Source organism: Salvelinus alpinus, chromosome 5 (genome assembly GCF_045679555.1).
Source record: "Salvelinus alpinus chromosome 5, SLU_Salpinus.1, whole genome shotgun sequence".
Classification (NCBI taxonomy): Eukaryota; Metazoa; Chordata; class Actinopteri; order Salmoniformes; family Salmonidae; genus Salvelinus; species Salvelinus alpinus.
In genome coordinates this window covers 88,759,405-88,787,275 of record NC_092090.1, presented here as the reverse complement: position 1 = coordinate 88,787,275, position 27,871 = coordinate 88,759,405, and the positions used below count along the sequence as shown (strand labels likewise).

Sequence of the window (27,871 nt, the reverse complement as noted above, 5' to 3'; positions counted from 1 at the left end):
CAGTCATTGTACGGTTTGATATGCGTCAGCAACGCCTGGGCAGAGGAATGCGCCCATTACCAAGTCCCTCACGTGTACAAGCTTGTTCACGTTGGCAGTTTGAAGTGATCCAAATCCTTTTTTTTTGCATATCCAATTGAAATCTGTTATTTTTCCTGCTATCTGAACAGCCAAAAAGCACATAGAATTGAACATTTCAAGTCACATTTCAAACCACAGTCATAGACAGTCAGTTTTCCAAAACGGAAAGGCTTAAGATCCATGCCACATGCTATAATTGAAGTTGAGCATTATCCTGTATACAGTTTTGGCATGTTGCAAAACCAGTTTCCTGCACACATAGAGAGTTAAATACCTTGCTTTGCCTTGTGTCAACCATTCAGGTTTTTGGAGTCTCTTTGTCAAGTGTTACCTGAGTGGGAGTTTTCATTGTGTTGATCAGGACCAAACTATTTTTCTCAAGAGAATGACTATCAACAGCTTCTCCATTGATTATGATGCGATCAATGCACAGAACATCTTCACCAGTGGGGATCGTCTGACTGGGCGAATCACTGTGGATGTCTCAAAAGAAACTAAGATCCAGTCTCTCACTTTTTTGGCAAAAGGAAAGGCTGCTGTGCGTTGGACTGAACATTATGGACAGTATACAACAGTTGTATACTATGCCAGCGAGAAATACTTCAAAATTGAGAACAATATATTGAAGAAGGGAAGAGGCAATGGTAATGTATGACATTCTCACTTAAGTTCATAATAATATTAGACAATGAGGAATGACTGGACCCAATCATACCATAGGTAGAGTTTGGGATTGTCTGATGGTACTTAACAGTTTGACATGGTAAAATCACACCTATGCCCTTTTTAAACCAAAAAAAAAATACATTTACTTGAACAATGCAGATGCAAAACTTGTGAACAGAATGACGGTTTGTGCTGTTTGTGTCGTCATTCTGTTACCAAACTTCACATTTGCACTGCAAATGTGTTTTTGTAAAATGTTCAGTGGAAATTGTTCAAAGTAGTCCTTATGCATAGAGTTGTATGGTTTGTTTAACTTTGCAATCATTATTATTATTATTATTTTTGTTTCTCAGCATCACTGTGGAATTGCCCAGGATCTTAATTTGATCACTCTTTTGCTGCAGAAATAGTTTCTGCAGGAAATGCAGATGAGCTTTGTGATTTACATAAATTCACTTAAAACCCACACTAACACACGGTCATAACAACAGCATTGCACTTTTCATGTAGCCTACTTTTGACTACTTTTTGAACTTTCAAATCCTGTTGATGCTGGATTATTTTGCTGTGACAATGTAGGTCAAATTAAGATCCTACCTGTGTAACATGCACCTTTTGTCCTGATCCTGTCCACATTCTGATTGTGCCCACATTTTTTAGACAGGTGCAGATGATTAAAAGACGCATTGTGATCTGATTGTGATCACCTCCAGAGGTAATCAGGGGCATTGTATCTGGATATCAATCAAGTGTAAACAGATCTGGATGGTCAAGCCATTCAAATCATTATACTGGTCTCTAAAATCATTGATAAGTAGCACAATTGACTTATATGGCAACAATAATTGTCTTAATATAAATAAATGAATATTATTTTGAAAGATTATCTGTCAAATAATCTGCATACATTGAGGTACCAGGAAATCTGGTCACAATGTGGACACAGTGGACAGATAAGAGATACATTTGAATACCATGTGTCGACACGACAAACCTTGAACAGATAGTAATTGGATCATATTGATCAGATAATGAAACCCACATGTTAGCGAAAGGTGTAAACGAGGCTGTAGAGGGAGTTAAATACTACCTTTAGATCAAGACAATAATTTAGGTTGTTGGAGGCAGCTGTATACTGTCTCTTAGTCCAGTATTACCTGAACTGTACTTTCATTCTGTTTTTAATTATTTTAGTAGCAGCCAATTTATAAACAAAATTCTCAAGAGATAATGCCTATCAACAGCATCTCCATTAATTATGATGTGATCAATGCAACAAAATATAATCACCACTGGAGATCATCTGAATGGGCAAATCACTCTGGAGGTCTCAAAGAAACTAAGATCCTGTTGTATAGCACACTGTATTACTTATACAACTAATATCAGGACAGGACATGAGACGGGAGTAGAAATTAACGTGGGCATTGTTTAATAGGTAAGCAAGGGTAGGTTACAGGTGCCCTAAAGGGACAAAACTAGAATATCAATACACAACATATTCCTCCCCCTTTACCTTTGATGACATAAGGAAAAAGTAAATATTCACTGTTTTGCCTATTGTTTTATTTTTAACATAAGTTCTCTTAATGTAAATAAATTAAGTTTTCAGAATAACCTTTTCTAAACTAGGGAAAGAGGGTAGACTGCCTCAGTTCCCCGACTTAACCCTGGGGTGTATTCTGCCCCAATGTCGGAGGTTAGTCTGAACTAAATAGTCAACCTGTCAGGGGGTCGTCTTTCTCCTACAGGGTAATGACGACGTACAGGTGAGTCTACAGTCACATTGTCTCTGAGTCGGAGTGGTGATGGTGTATTCCCAGACTGGGGTGCAACAGTACCCTGAGTAGGCACTCTGGCTGGTTCAGGTGAGTCTGGAGAACTTTCCACATTTGTAGGGTGCTGCAGTGGATGTTCAGGTGATGGCTCGTAGTCATGGTAGGTCTCCAGTAGCTGATCTTGGTTTGTCACTTGACAGGAGTCATCTCTGAGGTTGGTTCCTGGCAACAGTTGATCCACGTGTCTCCTCCAGATGATGTTTTCCGGTGTGTGAACTGTGTAGGACACAGGCCCTGTTTGTGCAACCACTGTGGCTGGTATCCACTTTGGACCTTTGCAGTAGTTCTGAGCAAGAACTCTCTCTCCAGCCATGAAGCTTCTGTCTTTTGCTTCTCTCCGTCTCTCCACCTGGGCTCTCTGTTGTGTCTGTACAACCTGTTTTAGTCTTTGGAGGTCTCAGGAGGTTGAGTCGCGTGCGTAGCTGTCTTTTCATCATGGCTGACGCGGGTGCCACTTTGGTTGTAGTGTCGGGAGTGTTTCTGTAGTTTAACAGGAAGGTGTTTAGGCGCTTATTGAGGGAGCCGTTCCTTTGTGATGATTTTAAAGCTTGCTTCATCGTTTGGACAAACCTTTCAGCGAGGCCGTTCGTTGCAGGGTGATACGGCGCTGACTTGATGTGCTGAATTCCATTTGCTTCCATGAATGACCGGAACTCTTCAGACACCAGTTGGGGGCCATTATCACTAACGAGTTGCGTTGGCAAGCCGAAGCGACTGAAGATTGACCACAGCTCTTCGATGGTTCTCTCCGCTGAGGTGCTCTTCATCACTATGACCTCAGGCCATTTGCTGTGTGCGTCAACTATGACTAAGAACATACAATCCTCCAGTGGGCCTGCATAGTCTATGTGGACTCGCTGCCAAGGCTCCTCTGGGAAGTCCCGTGGGTGTAGTGGCACTAGCTGAGGCATGTTCCTCATCTTTTGACATGCAGAACATGACTTGACCTTGTCTTCGATTGCTGCGTCCAGACCTGGCCAGCAAAAGTAGCTGCGTGCAATCTCCTTCAATCGCACAATGCCACAGTGCCCTGAATGGAGTTCTTCAAGCACCTGCCTTCTCAGTGCTGGCGGTATGATGACTTGAAAACCCCATAGCAAGCATCCAAACTGAACTGTGAGCTCTTTTCTCCTCACTATGTAAGGTTGTAGGCTGTCCGACATCTCTCCTAATTTTCCACGAGTGACAATGTCCACGACCTCAGACATCACTGGATCAGTGTGGGTGAACTTTTTCACTTGGACAGATGTAACTGGGGCGTTCGTCACTTCCTTGAAGTAGAAGATTTCAGCCTGGGAGTGCTCAGTGTGTGCGACAGGTAAGGGAAGCCCTGAGAGGCCGTCTGCATTGCAGTGCTGCTCAGACCTTCTGTACTTGATATCGTACTGGTGATCAGATAACAATAATGCACAACGCTGCATGCGGCTGGCTGCAAGCGACGGAATGCCGGTGTGGGGACCAAAGATGGAGGTGAGGGTTCTATGGTCCGTCAGCAGTGTGAATCGTCGGCCAAACAGAAACTGATGACATTTCTTAACTCCAAACACAATGGTGAGTGCTTCACGCTCTATCTGTGCATAATTGCTCTCGGCTTTACTTAACGTCTGTGATGCGAAAGCAATTGGCCTTTCTTCACCTGATGGCATGATGTGTGAGACAACCGCACCAACGCCATAAGGCGATGCATCACATGCCAACTGTAATGGCAAGTTGGGGTTGAAGTGGTTTAGGGCCTCTGACTAAGCTAAGGCTGTTTTCACTTCCTTGAAGGCTTCCTCACATCTGTCTGTCCACTTCCACTGTTTGGTTTTGTTCAAAAGTTCATGCAGTGGCTTTAACATGCTAGCTATGTTTGGCACAAACTTTGTGTAGTATGTCAGTAGTCCTAAGAATGATCTCAGTTGACTCACGTTCTGTGGGGATGGAGCTTCCGCAACGGCCTTCACCTTTGATGGTACCTTGTGGAGCCCCGAACTGTCGATGACGTGGCCAAGGTACTCAACAGAGGGCCGGAAAAACTTGCATTTGTCCTTCCGGATCCTCAGACCATACTCCTCCAATCTCTGTAGTGTAGCATTCAGGTTTCTCAGGTGCTCCTGCTCGTCTTTGCCGGTGATGAATAGATCATCGAGGTAACATTGGACCCCAGTGAGCCCACTCAGTATCTGGTCCGTAGCTCTCTGAAACAAGGCCGGAGCTGAGGTGATTCCAAAGGAAGCCTCTGGTACCTGTACAGTCATTTGTGAGTCACTATGGTCAACAGTTCTTGTGACTCTTGGTCCACATGCATCTGCAGATAGGCCTGACATAAGTCTATCTTACTGAATTTTTGTCCTCCAGCTCAACCAGAAAAGAGGTCGTCAATGAGGGGTAGTGGATATTTTTCAGCAGTCAAGACTGGGTTAATGGTGACTTTGAAATCACCACAGAGTCTGAGTGATCCATCTTTTTTTATGACTGGAACAACGGGTGTAGCCCATTCAATAACATTCACTGGATCCAATACTCCACTCTCCACTAGTCTGTTTAGCTAAATTTCTACTTTTGGTTTTATGGCGTATGGGACAGGTCTAGCTTTGAAGCATTTTGGCTTGCTGTCTGGTTTCACGGTCAGTTTAACTGTTATGTCCTTCATACTGCCAAGTTCTCCTCAGACAGCAAAGATATGACTGCTCCACTGTCCACTTGCATCCGTACTGCATTTCCATCAAGTAGCGGTGTCACCCAGTATCCGTATCCGTATCCATTGTCTGAAATGGACAAAACATGCAAAGATTCTTCCCCTTCAGACAGGGTATCACTTTGTTCATCCTCTGTGTGCTCCATTTTATGCACTTTCTTTTTGTACTCCCTGAAGTCGCTTTTCCTTTGTTCAGTACTTTTGTTTGATTGTGTCTTTTTGTTTTTACATGCACGTTCGATGTGACCCTTTTCTCCCACAACTTCTCCAGTCTAAGTCTTTGCACCAACACTCCTCTGCTTGGTGACCTGGTTTCCCACAGCGATAGCATGGCTTGCCACCTCCTGCCTTGTTTTTTAACCACGTAGACACCTTATGCACTTGGGTTGATGCACTTAGCTGTTGTGCGTCTTTATTTGCCATTTCCATTGACGTACTCACTTCTATTGCTCTCTGCAATGTTAAGTTACTCTCAGTCAAAAGGCATTTCTGAATTGCCTCACTGCGCATGCCACACACTAACCTATCACGTATAGTGTCACTCATTTATCACCCAAATTCACAGTGTTCAGATAACTGTTTCAATACAGCCACAAACTGTGAGATTGATTCCCCCTCCTCTTGATTTAACTTCTTTGGGCTGCAAGCCCGAAGTCGGGCACAATATGACAACAGCCAGTCCAAGTGCAGGGCGCGAAATTCAAAATATATTTTTTTGAAATATTTAACTTTCACACATTAACAAGTCCAATACAGCAAATGAAAGATAAACATCTTGTGAATCCAGCCAACATGTCCGATTTTTAAAAATGTTTTACAGCGAAAACACCACGTATATTTATGTTAGCTCACCACCAAATACAAAAAAGCACAGACATTTTTCACAGCACAGGTGGCTTGCACAAAACCAACCAAACTAACCAGGAACCAACCAAACTAACCAAGAAACAACTTCATCAGATGACAGTCTTATAACATGTTATACAATAAATCTATGTTTTGTTCGAAAAATGTGCATATTTGAGGTATAAATCATAGTTTTACATTGCAGCTACAATCGGAAATAGCACCGAAGCAGCTAGAACAATTACAGAGACCAAATTGAAATACCTAAATACTCATCATAAAACATGGTGAAATACATGGTGTACAGCAAATGAAAGACAAACATCTTGTGAATCCAGCCAATATTTCCGATTCTTTAAGTGTTTTACAGCGAAAACACAATATAGCATTATATTAGCTTACTACAATAGCCAACCACACAACTACATTGATTCAAGGCAATAGTAGCGATAGCGACAAAACCAGCAAAAGATATAAATTATTTCACTAACCTTCATAAACTTCATCAGATGACAGTCCCATAACATCATATTACACAATACATATATGGTTTGTTCGAAAATATGCATATTTAGAGCTGAAATCCGTGGTTATACATTGTGAAAACGTAGCAAATATTTTCCAGAATCTCCGGATATATTTCTGACACTCACCTATTCTGACCAAATAACTAATCATAAACGTTACTAAAAAATACTTGTTGTACAGCAAATGATAGATACACTAGTTCTTAATGCAATCGCCGTGTTAGAATTCTAAAAATAACTTTAGTACGACATGCAGCTTACGTTATAGCGAGACAGCGCCAAAAATCAAGGCGGAAAACGCAACAACACATTTTCGACAGAAATAGGAAATAACATCATAAATGGGTCCTACTTTTGTTGAGCTTCCATCAGAATCTTGTACAAGTGGTCCTTTGTCCAGAACAATCGTTGTTTGGATTTAGAATGTCCTTTTTCCCTCTCGAATTAGCAAGCAAAACTTGCCAAGTGGCGCGAAGCTGTCCATCGTCAACAAACGCAGAGAACGGAACACGCCAAAACTCCCGAAAAAATTTCAATAATCTGATTAAACTATATTGAAAAAACATACTTTACGATGATATTGTCACATTTATCAAATAAAATCAAAGCCGGAGATATTAGCCGTCTATAACAAAAGCTTTTCAGAAGCCAATGCGGAAGTCCTTTCCGCGTCTTCCTGAACAAAGGAAATTGGGGTCCTGTCATTCCAAGTTCTCTCTTTTGACCATAGAAAGAGCTAGAGACCCCATTTCACCCCTCACAGCCTATTGACATCTAGTGGAAGGCGTATGAAGTGCATGTATACTAATAGATTTCAAGCAAATGATTAGGGAGGCCCTGGAACAGAGCCTCGATTTCAGATTTTTCACTTTCTGACAGGAAGTTTGCTGCAAAATGAGTTCTGTTTTACTCACAGATATAATTCAAACGGTTTTAGAAACTTGAGAGTGTTTTCTATCCAATAGTAATAATAATATGCATATTGTACGAGCAAGAATTGAGTACGAGGCCGTTTGAAATGGGCACCTTTTATCCAAGCTACTCAATACTGCCCCTGCAGCCATAAGAAGTTTTAAGGTAGCCACAATTTCATCATATGATTTATCACCAGGTTTTTTGGCGTTACTAGGCTGCGCAGTAGATTGAATGTTTTTCCTCCCAAGTCAAAAATGTTGGCACAACGACTTCTGCTTTGCCAACACAAAGTACTCAAAACATTCTGTGTAAGAACTCCATTGTTCCACAGATTCATCAAATGTTCCTATATTTCCAACCAATGCAGACATTTTCGGTTTATTTTTCTTTCTCACTTTTCAGACGGACCCTTATTCCCAGACCCTTTTTTTCCCTCTTTTAACTCACGCTAACTTCACTTTCTCCCGCAGTGAAACTCTTCCTATCCCTCGAGGGTCTCGTTGCTGTGACATCAAAAGCTAGCTAGCATCACTCGACTGGCTAGCTCCTCGTTTTGTTTGCGTCTTTCTACAGTGGAAAAAAATTACGAATTTAACTCAGACTTTCTGGCGAAGATAATGAGCACAAACGTGAGAACGTTTCTTCCTCGTCGCCAGTTTTGGTGTATAGCACACTATTACTTATACAACTAATATAAGGACAGGACATGAGACGGGAGTAGAAATTAACGTGGGCATTGTTTAATGCGTTTCACAGGAAGAACATCCCAAGCATTTCAACATAGGTAAGCAAGGGGGGGGGGTTACAGGTGCCCTAAAGGGACAAAACTAGAATATCAATACACAGCATATCCAGTCTCTCACTTTTTTGTCTTTTGCCAAAGGAAAAGCTACTGTGACTTGGACTGAATATAAAGCACACTTGAAAACATCAGTTACATACCATGCCAGTGAGAAATACTTTAAGTGCTTGAGAGGATCTGCAGAGAAGAATGGGAGAAACTCCCCAAATACAGGTGTGACGGAGGACGGAGGCTATGGAAACATATGTCTCTGAATCCCTGCGTCAGGGGTACATTCGGTCCTCCACTTCACCCACCTCAAGTTTATTTTTTGTGAAGAAGAAGGATGGGGGTCTGCACCAGTGTATTGACTATCGGTGAGGTATAGTTACCCGCTACAGCTCATTGCTATAGCGATAGAATCAATGCACGGGTCGCGCTTCTTCACCAAACTAGATCTCAGGAGCGCTTACAACCTGGTGCGTATCCGAGAGGGAGGCGAGTGGAATACGGCTTTCAGTACCACCTCTGGGCACTATGAGTACCTCGTCATGCCGTACGGGTTGATGAATGCGCCATCAGTCTTCTTTGTAGACAAGATTTTCAGGGACCTGCACGGGCAGGGTGTAGTAGTGTATATTGATGACATTTTGATATACTCCGCTACACGCACTGAGCATGTGTCCCTGGTGCGCAGAGTGCTTGGTCGCCTGTTCGAGCATGACCTGTACGTCAAGGCCTGTTCTTCCAACAGTCCGTCTCCTTCCTAGGGTATCACATTTCCACGTCAGGGGTGGAGATGGAGAATGACCGCATTGCAGCCGTGCGTAATTGGCCGACTCCCACCACGGTAAAGGAGGTGCAGCGGTTCTTAGGGTTTGCCAACTACTACCGGAGGTTTATCTGGGGTTTTGGTCAGTTGGCAGCTCCCATTACCTCACTGCTGAAGGGGGGCCTGGTGCGCTTGCAGTGGTCAGCTGAGGCGGACAGGGCTTTTAGTCACCCGAGGGCTCTGTTTACCTCGGCTCCCATGCTGGCCAATCCGGATCCCTCTTTGGCGTTCATAGTGGAGGTGGACGCGTCCGAGGCTGGAATAGGAGCGGTGCTCTCTCAGCACTCGGGTACGCCACCGAAGCTCCGCCCCTGTGCCTTCTTCTCGAAGAAGCTCAGCCCGGCAGAGTGAAACTATGATGTGGGGGACCAGGAGCTGTTGGCTGTCGTCAAGGCCTTGAAGGCATGGAGACATTGGCTTGAGGGGGCTAAACACCCTTTTCTTATCTGGACTGACCACCGTAATCTGGAGTACATCCGGGTGGCGAGGAGACTGAACCCTCGCCAGGCAAGGTGGGCCATGTTTTTCACCCGTTTTGTATTTACTCTTTCATACAGACCAGGCTCTCAGAACGCTAAGGCATACGCATTGTCCCGGCTGTAAGATACAGAGGAGTGGCCCATGGATCCCACTCCAATACTCCCGGCCTCTTGCCTGGTGGCACCGGTAGTGTGGGAGCTGGACTCGGACATTGAGCAGGCGTTGCGTACAGAGCCCGCTCCCCTTCAATGTCCGGCTGGGCGTCTGTACGTTCCGTCTGCTGTCCGCGACCGGCTAATCTATTGGGCCCATACGTCACCCTCCTCTGGTCATCCTGGTATCGGTCGGACGGTGCGCTGTCTTAGTGAGAAGTACTGGTGGCCCACTTTAGCTAAGGACGTGAGGGTTTATGTTACCTCCTGCTCGGTGTGCGCCCAGTGCAAGGCTCCTAGAGACCTGCCCAGAGGTAAGTTACAACCCTTACCCGTTCCACAACGACCATGGTCGCATCTGTCAGTGGATTTCCTGACTGATCTTCCTCCTTCACATGGAAACACCACTATCCTGGTCGTTGTGGATCGTTTCTCTAAGTCCTGCCGTCTCCTCCCTCTGCCCGGTCTCCCTACGGCCCTAAAGACTGCGGAGGCCTTGTTTACACACGTCTTCCAGCACTACGAGGTGCCTGAGGATATAGTGTCTGATCGAGGTCCCGAGTTCACTTCAAGGGTCTGGAAGGCGTTCATGGAACGTCTAGGGATCTCGGTTAGCCTTACCTCAGGTTTTCACCCCGAGAGTAACGGGCAGGTGGAGAGAGTAAACCAGGATGTGGGTAGGTTTCTGAGGTCTTATTCCCAGGACCGACCGGGGGAGTGGGCAGCGTTCGTGCTCTGGGCAGAGAATGCCCAGAACTCGCTCCGCCACTCCTCCACAAACCTCACCCCCTTCCAGTGTGTATTGGGGTATCAGCCGTTTCTGGCTCCTTGGCATCAGAGTCAGACCGAGGCTCCTGCGGTGGACGACTGGTTCCGGCGCGCGGAGGAGACATGGAACGCTGCTCATGTCCATCTTCTGCGCGCCGTGATGCGCCAGGAAGTGGGGCAGACCGTCACCGCAGTGAGGCCCCGGTGTTCGCACCAGTGGATAGGGTCTGGCTCTCGACCCGAAACCTGCCCCTTCGCCTGCCCTGCCAGAATCTGGGTCCGCGGTTTGTGGGGGCATTTAAAGTCCTGAGGAGAGTGAACGAGGTATGTTATAGGTTACAAATTCCCCCCAATTACCCTATTAACCCCTCGTTCCATGTGTCTCTCCTCAGGCCGGTGGTGGCTGGTCCACTCCAGGAGTCTGAGGTGCGGGAGGTTCCTCCCGCCCCCTCTGGACATCGAGGGGGACCCGGCGTACTCCGTTCGTTCCATACTGGATTCAAGACGTCGGGTGAGGGGCCTTCAGTACCTCGTGGACTGGGAGGGGTATGGTCCGTGGGGCGACGCACAATTGGCATAGCGTCGTCCGGGTTAGGGAGGGTTTGGCCGGTAGGGAGGGTTTGGCCGGTAGGGATATCCTTGTCTCAGTATGTAAAAAAAAAAAAAAAAAAAAATGTAATAAAATGTATGCACTCTACTGTAAGTCGCTCTGGATAAGAGCGTCTGCTCTTGGCCGGTAGGGATATCCTTGTCTCAGTATGTAAAAATGTAATAAAATGTATGCACTCTACTGTAAGTCGCTCTGGATAAGAGCGTCTGCTAAATGACTAAAATGTAAATGTAAATGTAAAATGTCCGAAGGATTGATGCTGGGTTCCGGTGGAGGACGTGTTGGATCCTTCTATGCTGCGAGATTTCCACCGTCTCCATCCGGATCGTTCTGTGCCTCACCCTCCGGGTCTTCCACCGAAGTCGGTCCCTCTCCTTGATCCGGACGGTGTTCGGCGATCGACGTCACCGACCTTCTAGCCATCATTGATCCATTTTTCATTTTCCGTTTGTTTTGTCTTGTCTTCCTACAGACCTGGTTCCAATCCCATCAAATACATGTTGTGTATTTAACCCTCTGTTTCCCCTCATTTCCTTGTCAGAGATTGTTTGTTGTATGTAGGTGTTTATTGTTATTTCTGGTTTGCGACAGGTTTTGCACCCTCTATTTGTTATTTTGTATACTTTGGTTTTCGGAGGTTTTGATGTTTATTAAACAGCTCCGTTTTTTACCAAGTTCATTCTCCTGCACCTGACTTCCGTGCCACCAGCACGCACCACATTACACCAAGCTTGTAGCGTCATAACCAAGAAGACTCGTGGCTGTAATCACTGCCAAGGGTGCTTCAACAAAAACAAAGTACTGAGTAAAGGGTCTGAATATTATCTAAATGGAATATTTTATTTTGTATTTTTTAATACATTTGTTAAAATGTATAAAAACATGATTTACTTTGTTATTATGTGTAGATTGATGAGGGGGAAAAACATTTAATACATTTTAGAATAAGGCTGTAACGTAACAAAATTTAAAAAGTGAAGGGTTCTGAATACTTTCCGTATGCACTGTATATATACAGCCGCGAAGTGGTAGGCCACACAAGCTCACAGAACAGGACAGCCGAGTGCTGAAGCACGTACCGCGTAAAAATTGTCTGTCCTTGGCAGTGGTGGAAAAAGTACCCGATTGTCATACTTGAGGAAAAGTAAAGATACAGAAATAGATAATGACTGAAGTAAAAGTGAAAGTTACCCAGTAAAATACTACTTGAGTAAAAGTGTTTGGTTTTAAATATACTTAAGTATCAAAAGTAAAAGTAAAAGTATAAATAATTTCAAATTCCTTATATTAAGCAAACCAGACGGCACGATTTTCAGGATTTTTTAATTTACTGATAGCAATGGGCACACTCCATCACTCAGACACCATTTACAAACGAAGCATTTGTGTGTAGTGAGTCCACCAGATCAGATGCAGTAGGGATGTCCAAGGATTTTCTCTTTTAAGAGCGTGAATTTGACAATTTTCCTGTCCTGCTAAGCATTCAAAATGTAACAAGTACTTTTGGGTGTCAGGGAAAATGTATGGAGTAAAAAATACATTATCCTCTTTAGCAATGTAGTGAAGTAAAAGTAAAAGTAGTCAAAAATATAAATAGTAAAGTACAGATACCCCCAAAAAACTAGTTTAGTACTTCAAAGTATTTTTACTGAAGTACTTTACACCACTGGTCCTTGGTTGCTACCGAGTTTCAAACTGCCTCTGGAAGCAATGTCAGCACAAGAACTGTTTGCTGGGAGCTTCATTAAATGGGTTTCCTTGTCGAGCAGCCGCACACAAGCCTAAGATCACCATGCTCAATGCCATGTGTTGGCTGAAGTGGTGTAAAGCTCATCGCCATTGGACTCTGAAGCAGTGGAAACACGTTCTCTGGAGCGATGAATCACGCTTTACCATCTGGCAGTCCGATGGACGAATTTGGGTTTGTCAGATGCCAGGAGAACGCTACATGCAAGGAGGAATAATGGTCTGAGGCTGTTTTTCATGGTTCATGCTAGGCCCCTTAGTTCCAGTGAAGGGAAATCTTAATATTACAGCATACAATGACATTCTAGACGATTCTGTACTTCCAACTTTGTGGCAACAGTTTGCTGAAGGCCCTTTCCTGTATCAGCATGCACAAAGTGAGGTCCATACAGAAATAGTTTGTCGAGATCGGTGTGGAAGAAGTTGGCTGGTCTGCACAGAGCCCTGACCTCAACCTCATCGAACACCTTTGGGATGAATTGGAACGGTGACTGCGAGCCAGGCCATGTAGTGTAGATTCAACCCTGCAGCACACACACACACACACACATACTTACACACACCAACTGATTAATGGACTGCTGAATGTCTATTTTTTATCTTGCTTTGTTTGCTCTTTTCCATATTATGTCTATAAACATAATAGATTAACTACCCAGGAAAGGGCTGAAAATAGTCCATATTAATATATGTAGTCTTAGAAATTAAGTTAATTAAATCAATAACTCTCTAACATCAGATAACATTAATAGAGTAGCCATTTCTGAGACTCACTTAAATCAAATCAAATCAAATTTATTTATATAGCCCTTCGTACATCAGCTGATATCTCAAAGTGCTGTACAGAAACCCAGCCTAAAACCCCTAACAGCAAGCAATGCAGGTGTAGAAGCACGGTGGCTAGGAAAAACTCCCTAGAAAGGCCAAAACCTAGGAAGAAACCTAGAGAGGAACCAGGCTATGAGGGGTGGCCAGTCCTCTTCTGGCTGAGCCGGGTGGAGATTATAACAGAACATGGCCAAGATGTTCAAATGTTCATAAATGACCAGCATGGTCAAATAATAATAATCACAGTAGTTGTCGAGGGTGCAGCAAGTCAGCACCTCAGGAGTAAATGTCAGTTGGCTTTTCATAGCCGATCATTAAGAGTATCTCTACTGCTCCTGCGGTCTCTAGAGAGTTGGAACTTAGATAATTAATTTGATGATACAGCAGTAGCAATACAATGATATAACATCTGTAGTAGAGACAGGAATGCTTATGGGGGAGGTATTGCTGTATATATTCAGATGCCATATCCCTGTAATGCTTAGAGCATATCTTACGTCAAGTGTTATTGAATTGCTGTGGTTGCAGGTTCACCTGGCACATCTAAAGCCTTTTCTTTTGGGGTGTTGCTATAGGGCACCATGTGCTAACAGTCAGTATCTAAATAATATGTGTGAAATGCTTGATAGTGTATGTGATGTAAACAGAGAGGTCAACTTTCTTGGGGACCTGAATATTGACTGGTTGTCATCAAGCTGTCTATCCAAGACAAAGTTTTCTCTGTAACCAGTGCCTGCAATCTGGTTCAGGTTATTCATCAACCTACCAGGGTGTTTACAAACACTACAGGAACAAGATCATCCACATGTATTGATTACATTTTTACTAATACTGTAGAACTCTGTTCTAAAGCTGTATCTGTACCCATTGGATGCAGTGATCACAATATTGTGGCAATATCCAGGAAAGCCAAAGTTCTAAAAGCTTGACCTAAAATAGTGTAAAAGATATCATACAAAAAGTTTTGCTGTGATTGTTATGTGGATGATTTTACAAATATTTTTTGGTCTGATGTGATTAAAAAGGAGCATCCAGACGCTGCACTTGACACATTTATTAAATTAGTTCTTCCAATTATTGATAAACATGCACCTATTAAGAAACTGACTGTTAAGGCTCCATGGATTGGTGATGAATTGAAAAACTGTATACTTGAAAGAGATGGGGCAAAAGGAGTGGCTATAAGTGTGGCTGCACATCTGACTGGCTGACTTAACTGAAAATTGAGAAATTATGTGACTAAACTCAATAAAAAGAAGAAGAAACTGTATTATGAAGGCAAGATGAATGGTGGAAAAAACAGAGTACTTTAAATGAAATTATGGGCAGAAAGACAAATTGAACTCCATCTTACATTGAATCAGATGGCGTATTCATCATAAAACCAATTGATGTTGGCAATTGTTTTAATGATGACTTAATTGGCAAAGTGGGCAAACTTAGGCAGGAAATGCCAACAATGAACAGTGAGCCATCATACTCATGTATATACAAATATTTATACTGTATATATTAAAGAAAAGCATTGCAAGTTTGAATTTTGTAAAGTTAGTGTTGGAGAGGTGTAAAAAGGATTGTTATCGATTAATAACTACTAACCTCCTGGCAAGTGTAGAAAATTATAACAGAACATGGCCAAGATGATGGTAGCTGGATGGTAGAGTCAGGATGGTAGCTGACTCTATAGCCACTCCTATCTGTCATATCTTTAATCTAAGCCTAGAGGAAAGTATTTGTCCTCAGGCATGAAGGGAAGCCAAAGTCATTCTGTTACCCAAGAGTGGTAAAGCGGCCTTTACTGGTTCTAACAACAGACCTATCAGCTTGCTGCCAGCTCTTAGCAAACTGTTGGGGAAAAAATTGTGTTTGACCAAATACAGTACTAATTCTCTGTAAACAAATTAACAACAGACTTACAGCAATTAAGAGACAAGAGACATTGTTAATGTTGTAAATAAATTTTTAATTTTTAATTTTATTTCACCTTTATTTAACCAGGTAGGCTAGTTGAGAACAAATTCTCATTTGCAACTGCGACCTGGCCAAGTTAAAGCATAGCAATTTGACACATACAACAACACAGAGTTACACATGGAATAAACAAAACATACAGTAAATAACACAGTAGAAAAATAAGTCTATATACAATGTGAGCAAATGAGGTGAGATAAGGGAGGTAAAGGCAAAAAAAGGCCATGGTGGCGAGGTAAATACAATATAGCAAGTAAAACACTGGAATGGTAGATTTGCAGTGGAAGAATGTGCAAAGTAGAAATAGAAATAATGGGGTGCAAAGGAGCAAAATAAATAAAAACAGTAGGGGAAGCGGTAGTTGTTTGGGATAAATTATAGATGGGCTATGTACAGGTGCAGTAATCTGTGAGCTGCTCTGACAGCTGGTGCTTAAAGCTAGTGAGGGAGATAAGTGTTTCCAGCTTCAGAGATTTTTGTAGTTCGTTCCAGTCATTGGCAGCAGAGAACTGGAAGGAGAGACGACCAAAGGAGGAATTGGCTTTGGGGGTGACCAGTGAGATATACCTGCTGGAGCGCGTGCTACGAGTGGGTGCTGCTATGGTGACCAGTGAGCTGAGATAAGGCGGGGCTTTACTTAGCAGAGACTTGTAGATAACCTGTAGCCAGTGGGTTTGGCGACGAGTATGAAGCGAGGGCCAACCAACGAGAGTGTAGAGGTCGCAATGGTGGGTAGTATATGGGGCTTTGGTGACAGAACGGATGACACTGTGATAGACTGCATCCAGTTTGTTGAGTAGAGTGTTGGAGGCTATTTTATAGATGACATCACCGAAGTCGAGGATCGGTAGGATGGTCAGTTTTACGAGGGTATGTTTGGCAGCATGAGTGAAGGATGCTTTGTTGCGATATAGGAAGCCGATTCTAGATTTAATTTTGGATTGGAGATGCTTAATGTGAGTCTGGAAGGAGAGTTTACAGTCTAACCAGACATCTAGGTATTTGTAGCTGTCCACGTATTCTAAGTCAGAGCCGTCCAGAGTAGTGATGCTGGACGGGCGAGCAGGTGCAGGCAGTGATCGATTGAATAGCATGCATTTAATTTTACTTGCGTTTAAGAGCAGTTGGAGGCCACGGAAGGAGAGTTGTATGGCATTGAAGCTCGTCTGGAGGTTAGTTAACACAGTGTCCAAAGAAGGGCCAGAAGTATACAGAATGGTGTCGTCTGCGTAGAGGTGGATCAGAGAGTCACAAGCAGCAAGAGCAACATCATTGATGTATACAGAGAAGAGAGTAGGCCCGAGAATTGAACCCTGTGTCACCCCCATAGAGACTGTCAGAGGTCTGGACAACAGGCCCTCCGATTTGACACACTCAACTCTATCAGAGAAGTAGGTTGTAAACCAGGCGAGGCAATCATTTGAGAAACCAAGGCTGTCGAGTCTGCCAATAAGAATGTGGTGATTGACAGAGTCGAAAGCCTTGGCCAGGTCGATGAATACGGCTGCGCAGTAATGTCTCTTATCGATGGCGGTTATGATATCGTTTTGGACCCGGAGCGTGGCTGAGGTGCACCCATGACCAGCTCTGAAACCAGATTGCATAGCGGAGAAGGTACGATGGGATTCGAAATGGTAATCTGTTTGTTAACTTGGCTTTCGAAGACCTTAGAAAGACAGGGTAGGATAGATATAGGTCTGTAGCAGTTTGGGTCTAGAGTGTCACCCCCTTTGAAGAGGGGTATGACCGCAGCAGCTTTCCAATCTTTGGGAAATGACTATAGTAGCTGGAAACGGCAGATTTTTTTGTGGAATATCTACATAGGCGTACAGAGGCCCATATCAGCAACCATCACTCCTGTGTTCCAATGGCACGTTGTGTTAGCTAATCCAAGTTTATAATTTTAAAAGGCTAATTGATCATTAGAAAACCCTTTTGCAATTATGTTAGCACAGCTGAAAACTGTTGTTCTGATTAAAGAAACAATACAGCTGGCCTTCTTTAGACTAGTTGAGTATCTGGAGCATAAGCATTTGTGGGTTCGATTACAGGCTCAAAATGGCCAGAAACAAAGAAACTTTCTTCTGAAACTCGTCAGTCTATTTTTGTTCTGAGAAATGAAGGCTATTCCATGCGAGAAATTGCCAAGAAACTGAAGATCTCGTACAACGCTGTGTACTACTCCCTTCACAGAACAGCGCCAACTGGCTCTAACCAGAATAGAAAGAGGAGTGGGAGGCCCTGGTGCACAACTGAGCAAGAGGACAAGTACATTAGAGTGTCTAGTTTGAGAAACAGACACCTCACAAGTCCTCAACTGGCAGCTTCATTAAATAGTACCCGCAAAACACCAGTCTCAACGTCAACAGTGAAGAGGCGACTCTGGGATGCTGGCCTTCTAGGCAGAGTTGTAAAGAGAAAGACATATCTCAGACTGGCCAATAAAAAGAAAAGATTAAGATGGGCGAAAGACCACAGACACTGGACAGAGGAACTCTGCCTAGAAGGCCAGCATCCCGGAGAGGAAAAAAATGGAAAATGGAAAAGAAAATAGCTTTTCTTTCAAAAACAAGGACATTTCTAAGTGACCCCAAACTTTTGAACGGTAGTGTAGGTACGTGGTTGCAAAGGGCATCATTGTTTTAACAGCGTGATTTGCCAAGGCAGTATACTCTGAGCGCAGCCCAATCCAGAAATCTGGCAATGGCTTCTGATTAAATTCAATTTTCACAGAACTTCGATGAGGCACTCTTGTTCAGATATCGGTAAGTGGACTGTAGGCAGGGCATGAAAGGGATAATGAATCCAGTTGTTTGTGTCATCCGTTTCAGGAAACTACCTGCGTAATTGCGCACCCAACTCACTCAGGTGCTTCGCTATATCACATTTGACATTGTCCGTAAGCTTGAGTTCATTTGCACACAAAAAATCATACAATGATGGAAAGACCTGTGTGTTGTCTTTGTTAATGCAGACAGAGAAGAGCTCCAACTTCTTAATTAATCATAGATTCAATTTTGTCCCGCACATTGAATATACTGTAGTTGCGGAGAGTCCCTGTAATCCTAGATTCAGATCATTCAGGCGAGAAAAAACATCACCCAGATAGACCAGTCATGTGAGAAACTCATCATAATGCAAGCTGTCAGACAAGTTAAAATTATGGTCAGTAAAGAAAACTTTAAGCTTGTCTCTCAATTCCAAAAAACATGTCAATTCTTTGCCCCTTGATAACCAGCGCACTTCTGTATGTTGTAAAAGCGCTACATGGTCGCTGCCCATATCATTGCATAGTGCAGAAAATACACGAGAGTTCAGGGGACTTCCTTTAACAAAGTTAACCATTTTCACTGTAGTGTCCAAAACGTCTTTCAAGCTCTCAGGCATTCCTTTGGCAGCAAGAGCCTCTCGGGGGATGCTGCAGTGTACCCAAGTGGCATCGGGAGCAACTGCTTGCACACGTGTTACCACTCCACTATGTCTCCCTGTCATGGCTTTTGCGCCATCAGTACAGATACCAACATGAGCAGCAGCTACGTTTGGCTACATATGGACCGTTAGTGGAATTCCCGCGAGAGAGGAATGGTTAATGTGATTGGATGTTAATTATTTGACTAGGCTACCTGTATTGGCATTGTGTTGTTATTTCGCTGAACACTAGATGGTTTTAATTGTATTTTTGGAGGTGAAACGAGGCTACTCAGGCAAGAAAAATGTCACACACACACACACACACACACACACACACACACACACACACACACACACACACACACACACACACACACACACACACACACACACACACACACACACACACACACACACACACACACACACACACACACTGTACATTTGACTGAAAATTAGACTATTTGAGTAAAAACAAATGCATATTTGTCAAATATGTTGTCTGTTATTACCTTATAGTAATTATAATCCTATATTTCTCTGAAATATACCAAGCACCTTCAAAGCCAGGCGAGGCAATATTGTCTACTCGTTGGAGGCAAAGTTGAGCAGATCAATGAAGGTGGACAAGACAGCCAAGACTAAGTTCACCTTCATCTCCAAAGCAGACATATCTCTTCCTGCATTAATGGTATGAACCTGTGGAACTGCTGTATACTGTCATATGATCAGACTGCACTGATCTCCATATACTGTAGCAAAGAGTGTTTCCTAAAGGTCCAATGAAGTCATTTTTTATCTCAATATCAAATTATTTCAGGGTAACAATTAAGTACCTTACAATAATAGTCAAAAAGAAACAAAAATGGCTTCTTAGCAAAGAGCCTTTTCTCAAGCAAAACTGTTGCTAGGACTGTCTGAGAGTGGTCTGAGTGGGGAGGGAAAAGCTGAAAACTAGCTGCTATTGGCAGAGGTTTGGAGCTATCTTTGTTATTGGTTTATTAACTCATTTACAGCCTGATGATGTCACCAGGCAGGCCAAAACTCCATCCCACCAAAACAGGCTGAAATGTCAGGTGGTCTTTTCAAACAGCTCTTACACTAAAAGGGCATTATCATAATTTTCACAATTCCACAGTACTATTCCAACCTCACAGTGTGGAAATATGTAGAAAACACAATAAGATCATGCTTTTGACTGCACTGGGCCTTTAAACTTTTACTGCACTGGGCCTTTAAACTTTTACTGCACTGGGCCTTTAAACTTTGACTGCACTGGGCCTTTAACCTTTTACTGCACTGGGCATTTAACATTTGACTGCACTGGGCCTTTAACCTTTTACTGCACTGGGCCTTTAACCTTTTACTGTGTTAAATGAGGCCTCACCTCCTGGTTACACTAGTGACCATATCCCCCGTGCATCCCGCAAAGGCGGAGGTGTTGCTAACATTTACGATAGCAAATTTCAATTTACAAAATAAAAATGGCGTTTTCGTCTTTTGAGCTTCTAGTCATGAAATCTATGCAGCCTACTCAATCACTTTTTATAGCTACTGTTTACAGGCCTCCTGGGCCATATACAGCGTTCCTCTCTGAGTTTCCTGAATTCCTATCAGACCTTGTAGTCATAGCAGATCATATTCTAATTTTTGGTGATTTTAATATTCACATGGAGAAGTCCACAGACCCACTCCAAAAGTCTTTCGGAGCCATTATCGACTCAGTGGGTTTTGTCCAACATGTCTCTGGACCTACTCACTGCCACAGTCATACTCTGGACCTAGTTTTGTCCCATGGAATAAATGTTGTAGATCTTAATGTTTTTCCACATAATCCTGGACTATCGGACCACCATTTTATTACGTTTGCAATCGCAACAAATAATCTGCTCAGACCCCAACCAAGGAGCATCAAAAGTCGTGCTATAAATTCTCAGACAACACAAAAATTCCTTGATGCCCTTCCAGACTCCTTCTGCCTACCCAAGGACGTCAGAGGACAAAAATCAGTTAACCACCTAACTGAGGAACTCAATTTAACCTTGCGCAATACCCTAGATGCAGTTGCACCCCTAAAAACGAAAAACATTTGTCATAAGAAACTAGCTCCCTGGTATACAGAAAATACCCGAGCTTTGAAGCAAGCTTCCAGGAAATTGGAACGGAAATGGCGCCACACCAAACTGGAAGTCTTCCGACTAGCTTGGAAAGACAGTACCGTGCAGTACCGAAGAGCCCTCACTGCTGCTCGCTCATCCTACTTTTCCAACTTAATCGAGGAAAATAAGAACAATCCAAAATTTCTTTTTGATACTGTTGCGAAACTAACTAAAAAGCAGCATTCCCCAAGAGAGGATGGCTTTCACTTCAGCAGTAATAAATTCATGAACTTCTTTGAGGAAAAGATCATGACCATTAGAAAGCAAATTACGGACTCCTCTTTGAATCTGCGTATTCCTCCAGGGCTTAGCTGTCCTGGATCTGCACAGCTCTGCGAGGGCCTGGGATCGGGAGAGACACTTAAGTGTTTTAGTACTATATCTCTTGACACAATGATGAAAATAATCATGGCCTCTAAACCTTCAAGCTGCATACTGGATCCTATTCCTACTAAACTGCTGAAGGAGCTGCTTCCTGTGCTTGGCCCTCCTATGTTGAACATAATAAACAGCTCTCTATCCACCGGATGTGTACCAAACTCACTAAAAGTGGCAGTGATAAAGCCTCTCTTGAAAAAGCCAAACCTTGACCCGGAAAATATAAAAAACTATCGGCCTATATCGAATCTTCCATTCCTCTCAAAGATTTTAGAAAAAGCTGTTGCGCAGCAACTCACTGCCTTTCTGAAGACAAATAATGTATACGAAATGCTTCAGTCTGGTTTTAGACCCCATCATAGCACTGAGACTGCACTTGTGAAGGTGGTAAATGACCTTTTAATGGCGTCAGACCGAGGCTCTGCATCTGTCCTCGTGCTACTAGACCTTAGTGCTGCCTTTGACACCATCGATCACCACATTCTTTTGGAGAGACTGGAAACCCAAATTGGTCTACACGGACAAGTTCTGGCCTGGTTTAGATCTTACCTGTCGGAAAGATATCAGTTTGTCTCTGTGAATGGTCTGTCCTCTGACAAATCAACTGTACATTTCGGTGTTCCTCAAGGTTCCGTTTTAGGACCACTATTGTTTTCACTATATATTTTACCTCTTGGGGATGTTATTCGAAAACATAATGTTAACTTTCACTGCTATGCGGATGACACACAGCTGTACATTTCAATGAAACATGGTGAAGCCCCAAAATTGCCCTCGCTAGAAGCCTGTGTTTCAGACATAAGGAAGTGGATGGCTGAAAACTTTCTACTTTTAAACTCGGACAAAACAGAGATGCTTGTTCTAGGTCCCAAGAAACAAAGAGATCTTCTGTTAAATCTGACAATTCATCTTGATGGTTGTAAAGTCGTCTCAAATAAAACTGTGAAGGACCTCGGCGTTACTCTTGACCCTGATCTCTCTTTTGACGAACATATCAAGACTGTTTCAAGGACAGCTTTTTTCCATCTACGTAACATTGCAAAAATCAGAAATTTTCTGTCCAAAAATGATGCAGAAAAATTAATCCATGCATTTGTTACTTCTAGGTTAGACTACTGCAATGCTCTACTTTCCGGCTACCCGGATAAAGCACTAAATAAACTTCAGTTAGTGCTAAATACGGCTGCTAGAATCCTGACTAGAACCAAGAAATTTGATCATATTACTCCAGTGCTAGCTTCCCTACACTGGCTTCCTGTTAAGGCAAGGGCTGATTTCAAGGTTTTACTGTTAACCTATAAAGCGTTACATGGGCTTGCTCCTACCTATCTTTCCGAGTTGGTCCTGCCGTACATACCAATACGTACGCTACGGTCACAAGACGCAGGCCTCCTAATTGTCCCTAGAATTTCTAAGCAAACAGCGGGAGGCAGGGCTTTCTCCTATAGATCTCCATTTTTATGGAACAGTCTGCCTACCCATGTGAGAGACGCAGACTCGGTCTCAACCTTTAAGTCTTTACTGAAGACTTATCTCTTCAGTAGGTCATATGATTGAGTGTAGCCTGGCCCAGGAGTGTGAAGGTGAACGGAAAGGCTCTGGAGCAACGAACCGCCCTTGCTGTCTCTGCCAGGCCGGTTCCCCTCTCTCCACTGGGATTCTCTGCCTCTAACCCTGTTACAGGGGCTGAGTCACTGGCTTGCTGGTGCTCTTTCATGCCGTCCCTAGGAGGGGTGCGTCACTTGAGTGGGTTGAGTTACTGACGTGATCTTCCTGTCTGGGTTGGCGCCCCCCCTTGGTTTGTGCTGTGGTGGAGACCTTTGTGGGCTATACTCGGCCTTGTCTCAGGATTGTAAGTTGGTGGTTGAGGATTTCCCTCTAGTGGTGCGGGGGCTGTGCTTTGGCAAAGTGGGTGGGGTTATATCCTTCCTATTTGGCCCTGTCCGGGGGTTTCTTCGGATGGGGCCACAGTGTCTCCTGACCGCTCCTGTCTCAGCCTCCAGTATTTATGCTGCAGTAGTTTGTGTCGGGGGGCTAGGGTCAGTTGGTTACCTGGAGTACTTCTCCTGTCTTATCCAGTGTCCTGTGTGAATTTAAGTATGCTCTCTCTAATTCTCTCGTTCTCTCTTTCTCTCTGAGAACCTGAGCCCTAGGACCATACGTCAGGACTACCGGGCATGATGACACCTTGCTGTCCCCAGTCCGCCTGGCCTTGCTGCTATTCCAGTTTCAACTGTTCTGCCTGTGGTTACGGAACCCCTACCTGTCCCAGACCTGCTGTTTTCAACTCTTAATGATCGGCTATGAAAAGCCAACTGAGATTTATTCCTGATTATTATTTGACCATGCTTGTCATTTATGAACATTTTGAAAATCTTGGCTCTCTCTAATTTTCTCCTTCTCTCTTTCTTTCTCTCGGAGGACCTGAGCCCTAGGACCATACGTCGGGACTACCGGCCGTGGTGACTCCTTGCTGTCCCCAGTCCGCCTGGCCTTGCTGCTATTCCAGTTTCAACTGTTCTGCCTGCGGTTATGGAACCCCTACCTGTCCCAGACCTGCTGTTTTCAACTCTTAATGATCGGCTATGAAAAGCCAACTGAGATTTATTCCTGATTATTATTTGACCATGCTTGTCATTTATGGAAATTTTGAAAATCTTGGCTCTCTCTAATTTTCTCCTTCTCTCTTTCTTTCTCTCGGAGGACCTGGGCCCTAGGACCATGCGTCGGGACTGCCGCCCGTGGTGACTCCTTGCTGTCCCCAGTCCGCCTGGCCTTGCTGCTATTCCAGTTTCAGCTGTTCTGCCTGCGGTTATGGAACCGCCACCTGTCCCAGACCTGTTGTTTTTCAACTCTTGATGATCGGCTATGAAAAGCCAACTGAAAATTATTCATGATTATTATTTGACCATGCTTGTCACTTATGAACATTTTTGAACATCTTGGCATAGTTCTGTTATAATCTCCACCCGGCACAGCCAGAAGAGGACTGGCCACCCCTCATAGCCTGGTTCCTCTCTAGGTTTCTTCCTAGGTTTTGGCCTTTCTAGGGAGTTTTTCCTAGCCACCGTGCTTCTACACCTGCATTACTAGCTGTTTGGGGTTTTAGGCTGGGTGTCTGTACAGCACTTCGAGATATTAGCTGATGTACGAAGGGCTATATAAAATAAAATTGATTGATTGATTGATTGATTACTGCACTGGGCATTTAACCTTTTACTGCACTGGGCCTTTAACCTTTTACTGCACTGGGCATTTAACCTTTGACTGCACTGGGCATTTAACCTTTGACTGCACTGGGCCTTTAACCTTTTACTGCACTGGGCCTTTAACCTTTTACTGCACTGGGCCTTTAACCTTTTACTGCACTGGGCCTTTAACCTTTTACTGCACTGGGCATTTAACCTTTTACTGCACTGGGCATTTAACCTTTTACTGCACTGGGCCTTTAACCTTTTACTGCACTGGGCCTTTAACCTTTTACTGCACTGGGCCTTTAACCTTTTACTGCACTGGGCCTTTAACCTTTTACTGCACTGGGCCTTTAACCTTTTACTGCACTGGGCATTTAACCTTTTACTGCACTGGGCCTTTAACCTTTTACTGCACTGGGCCTTTAACCTTTTACTGCACTGGGCCTTTAACCTTTTACTGCACTGGGCATTTAACCTTTTACTGCACTGGGCCTTTAACCTTTTACTGCACTGGGCCTTTAACCTTTTACTGCACTGGGCATTTAACCTTTTACTGCACTGGGCCTTTAACCTTTTACTGCACTGGGCCTTTAACCTTTTACTGCACTGGGCATTTAACCTTTTACTGCACTGGGCCTTTAACCTTTTACTGCACTGGGCATTTAACCTTTTACTGCACTGGGCCTTTAACCTTTTACTGCACTGGGCCTTTAACCTTTTACTGCACTGGGCCTTTAAACTTTTACTGCACTGGGCCTTTAACCTTTTACTGCACTGGGCATTTAACCTTTTACTGCACTGGGCCTTTAACCTTTTACTGCACTGGGCATTTAACCTTTTACTGCACTGGGCATTTAACCTTTTACTGCACTGGGCATTTAACCTTTTACTGCACTGGGCCTTTAACCTTTTACTGCACTGGGCCTTTAACCTTTTACTGCACTGGGCATTTAACCTTTTACTGCACTGGGCATTTAACCTTTTACTGCACTGGGGTAAATCAGAGTCACACAGAGTGATTCTTGGTTGTCTTAAACAAATCGACTTTGAAACAAAAGTATACACATCCCGCACATGGTTATGGGCTTAAAAAAAAGAAGACAGCTGTACCATGTCAGATATAGAATTACAATTTTGAGTTTGCATTCCTATATTCCCGCTTTATATACATCACAGAAGACTGAAATATAGCAAAACCATTGGACAGAGAAACACCGGATTTCCGTCGTAAACAAAAAAACTTGATTAATGATGAAATTATGAAAAATATTAATAACATTCCACCCATGAGGCCAAAGAGGGGCTTTTGGTCATTGACTGCAGGAACGGGCTACGATACACCTAGCACTACTGTCATTGCACAAGAGATCATTATCACATTCTACAGGTATGTTGTGTCAAAACTGTTGCATCACTGTTGCGCCTTTTCAGGAACCTCAGCATGGGACCAAGGATAAGGATATTGTGTTCTTTGCGTCTGGAAACATCTCTATGAGTATTCACACTGAGAAGATGGGATACCAGCAAGGTAATGATTCAACAGCAACTTGTAGAAATGAGTAGCATCAGCACTACATGATCAGTTCCACTACCCTGGGGCTAAAGGCCTATACTGTAGTAAAACAAGGACAAGGGTTCAAGTTTTGGTGCCACATAAGTGTTAAAATAGTTCCAGTTCACTGTTGTCAGACCACCTCCAATCACATTGTTCTATGTCATAGAAATGTATGATGTCAATGGCTATTCAAATTGATAATATGGATTTTTCTGCATCTGTAAATATTTTACAGGTGAGACATTGGAAGTCACAGCACATATCACCAACAGCTCAACACGCACAATCAAGCCCATTTTCTACTTTTATGAAAAGAAGAGTTTCTTTGCCCGAGGGGAAAGAAGAGTCGACACGCAAAACCTTGTGAAAGAAAAAGGCGAGTCTATTGCTTCGTCCAGCAGACAGATTGTGACCAAGCTCTTCACCATCTCTGCAGAACTCACTCCAACCATCCTCAACTGCCACATACTCAAGCTAGAGTACAGACTGAAGGTAATTGACAATTGTAGAAATGGCTTGAAAATACTCCAAAACAGGACAAGAAAACAAGCCTAATATTGGAAGGGTAATACAGAGATGATCATAAAGAGTAGCCTGCCCTATAACCATTTCATGGTTTTTAATACATATTATTTTTCTGTTCTTTCAGGTTGCCCTTGATGTTGCCCTGACTAAAAACCCTGAGATCAAGCTACCCATTATTGTTCTCCCTGCAACTCAAGGTCTTGGGCAGGAACCCCCACCTTACACCTTACTCCCTAACATTGATGGGTCAGCCTCCAAGCAGCTATAGGCACGCGGGATCAAATGAAATACTACTCTCTTCTGATGCATATTAATCTATCAATGTACTGTATACAGTGTATTTATGTGTATGATTTAACCGTAATTTTGGTCCTTTTTTAAATCTGAGATTGCTAAATGTGTTGTTGTTTTGTATATTATTTATTGTGTGCATGTAATGTTCACAATTTCTCATATAAAAATCATTATTTCTTTATATTTTCATTATTATCACTATATGTCAAATATTTGGCAAACGCAGTTACTATTTACCGTGAACTAATATTCAATAAAACCTAAGTGAAGGAGAAAATCATATTGTTCCTGCACCCTAAAAAAGGTCCAGCGTTTATTGAAGTCACGTTCTGACCCTAGTTCTTTTGTTATTTCTTTGTTTTAGTATGGTCAGGGCGTCAGTTGGGTGGGTTATCTATGTTTGTTTTTCTATGTTTGTTTTTTCGTTTGGCCTGGTATGATTCTCAATCAGAGGCAGGTGTCGTTAGTTGTCTCTGATTGAGAATCATACTTAGATAGCCTTTTTCCACCTGAGTTTCGTGGGTGGTTATTTTCCGTGTCAGTGTTTGTCCCACACGGAACTGTTTCGGTTTGTATTTCACGTTTTGTTTCTGTGTTTGTTCGTTAATAAAGAGCATGAACACGTACAACGCTG

At 43.3% G+C, this 27,871-nt stretch overlaps 1 protein-coding gene across 1 annotated transcript; it reads left to right on the top strand.

Moving 5' to 3' along the window:
* The first annotated feature begins 406 nt into the window (after positions 1 to 406).
* On the top strand, positions 407 to 27,871 carry LOC139575362 (arrestin domain-containing protein 3-like). The gene is made up of 6 exons (XM_071400277.1): positions 407 to 725; positions 10,959 to 11,145; positions 19,679 to 19,823; positions 26,181 to 26,391; positions 26,654 to 26,910; positions 27,068 to 27,871. The coding sequence occupies exons 1-6, from the start codon at positions 467 to 469 to the stop codon at positions 27,209 to 27,211; spliced, it is 1,203 nt and encodes a 400-aa protein (XP_071256378.1). The 5' UTR covers positions 407 to 466; the 3' UTR covers positions 27,212 to 27,871.

Coding starts and splice junctions, on each gene's coding strand:
- LOC139575362 (XM_071400277.1), top strand. CDS start 467: ATGACTATCAACAGCTTCTCCATTGATTATGATGCGATCAATGCACAG. Junction 26,392..26,653: donor GAAGATGGGATACCAGCAAG/GTAATGATTCAA, acceptor AATATTTTACAG/GTGAGACATTGGAAGTCACA. Junction 26,911..27,067: donor AGCTAGAGTACAGACTGAAG/GTAATTGACAAT, acceptor CTGTTCTTTCAG/GTTGCCCTTGATGTTGCCCT.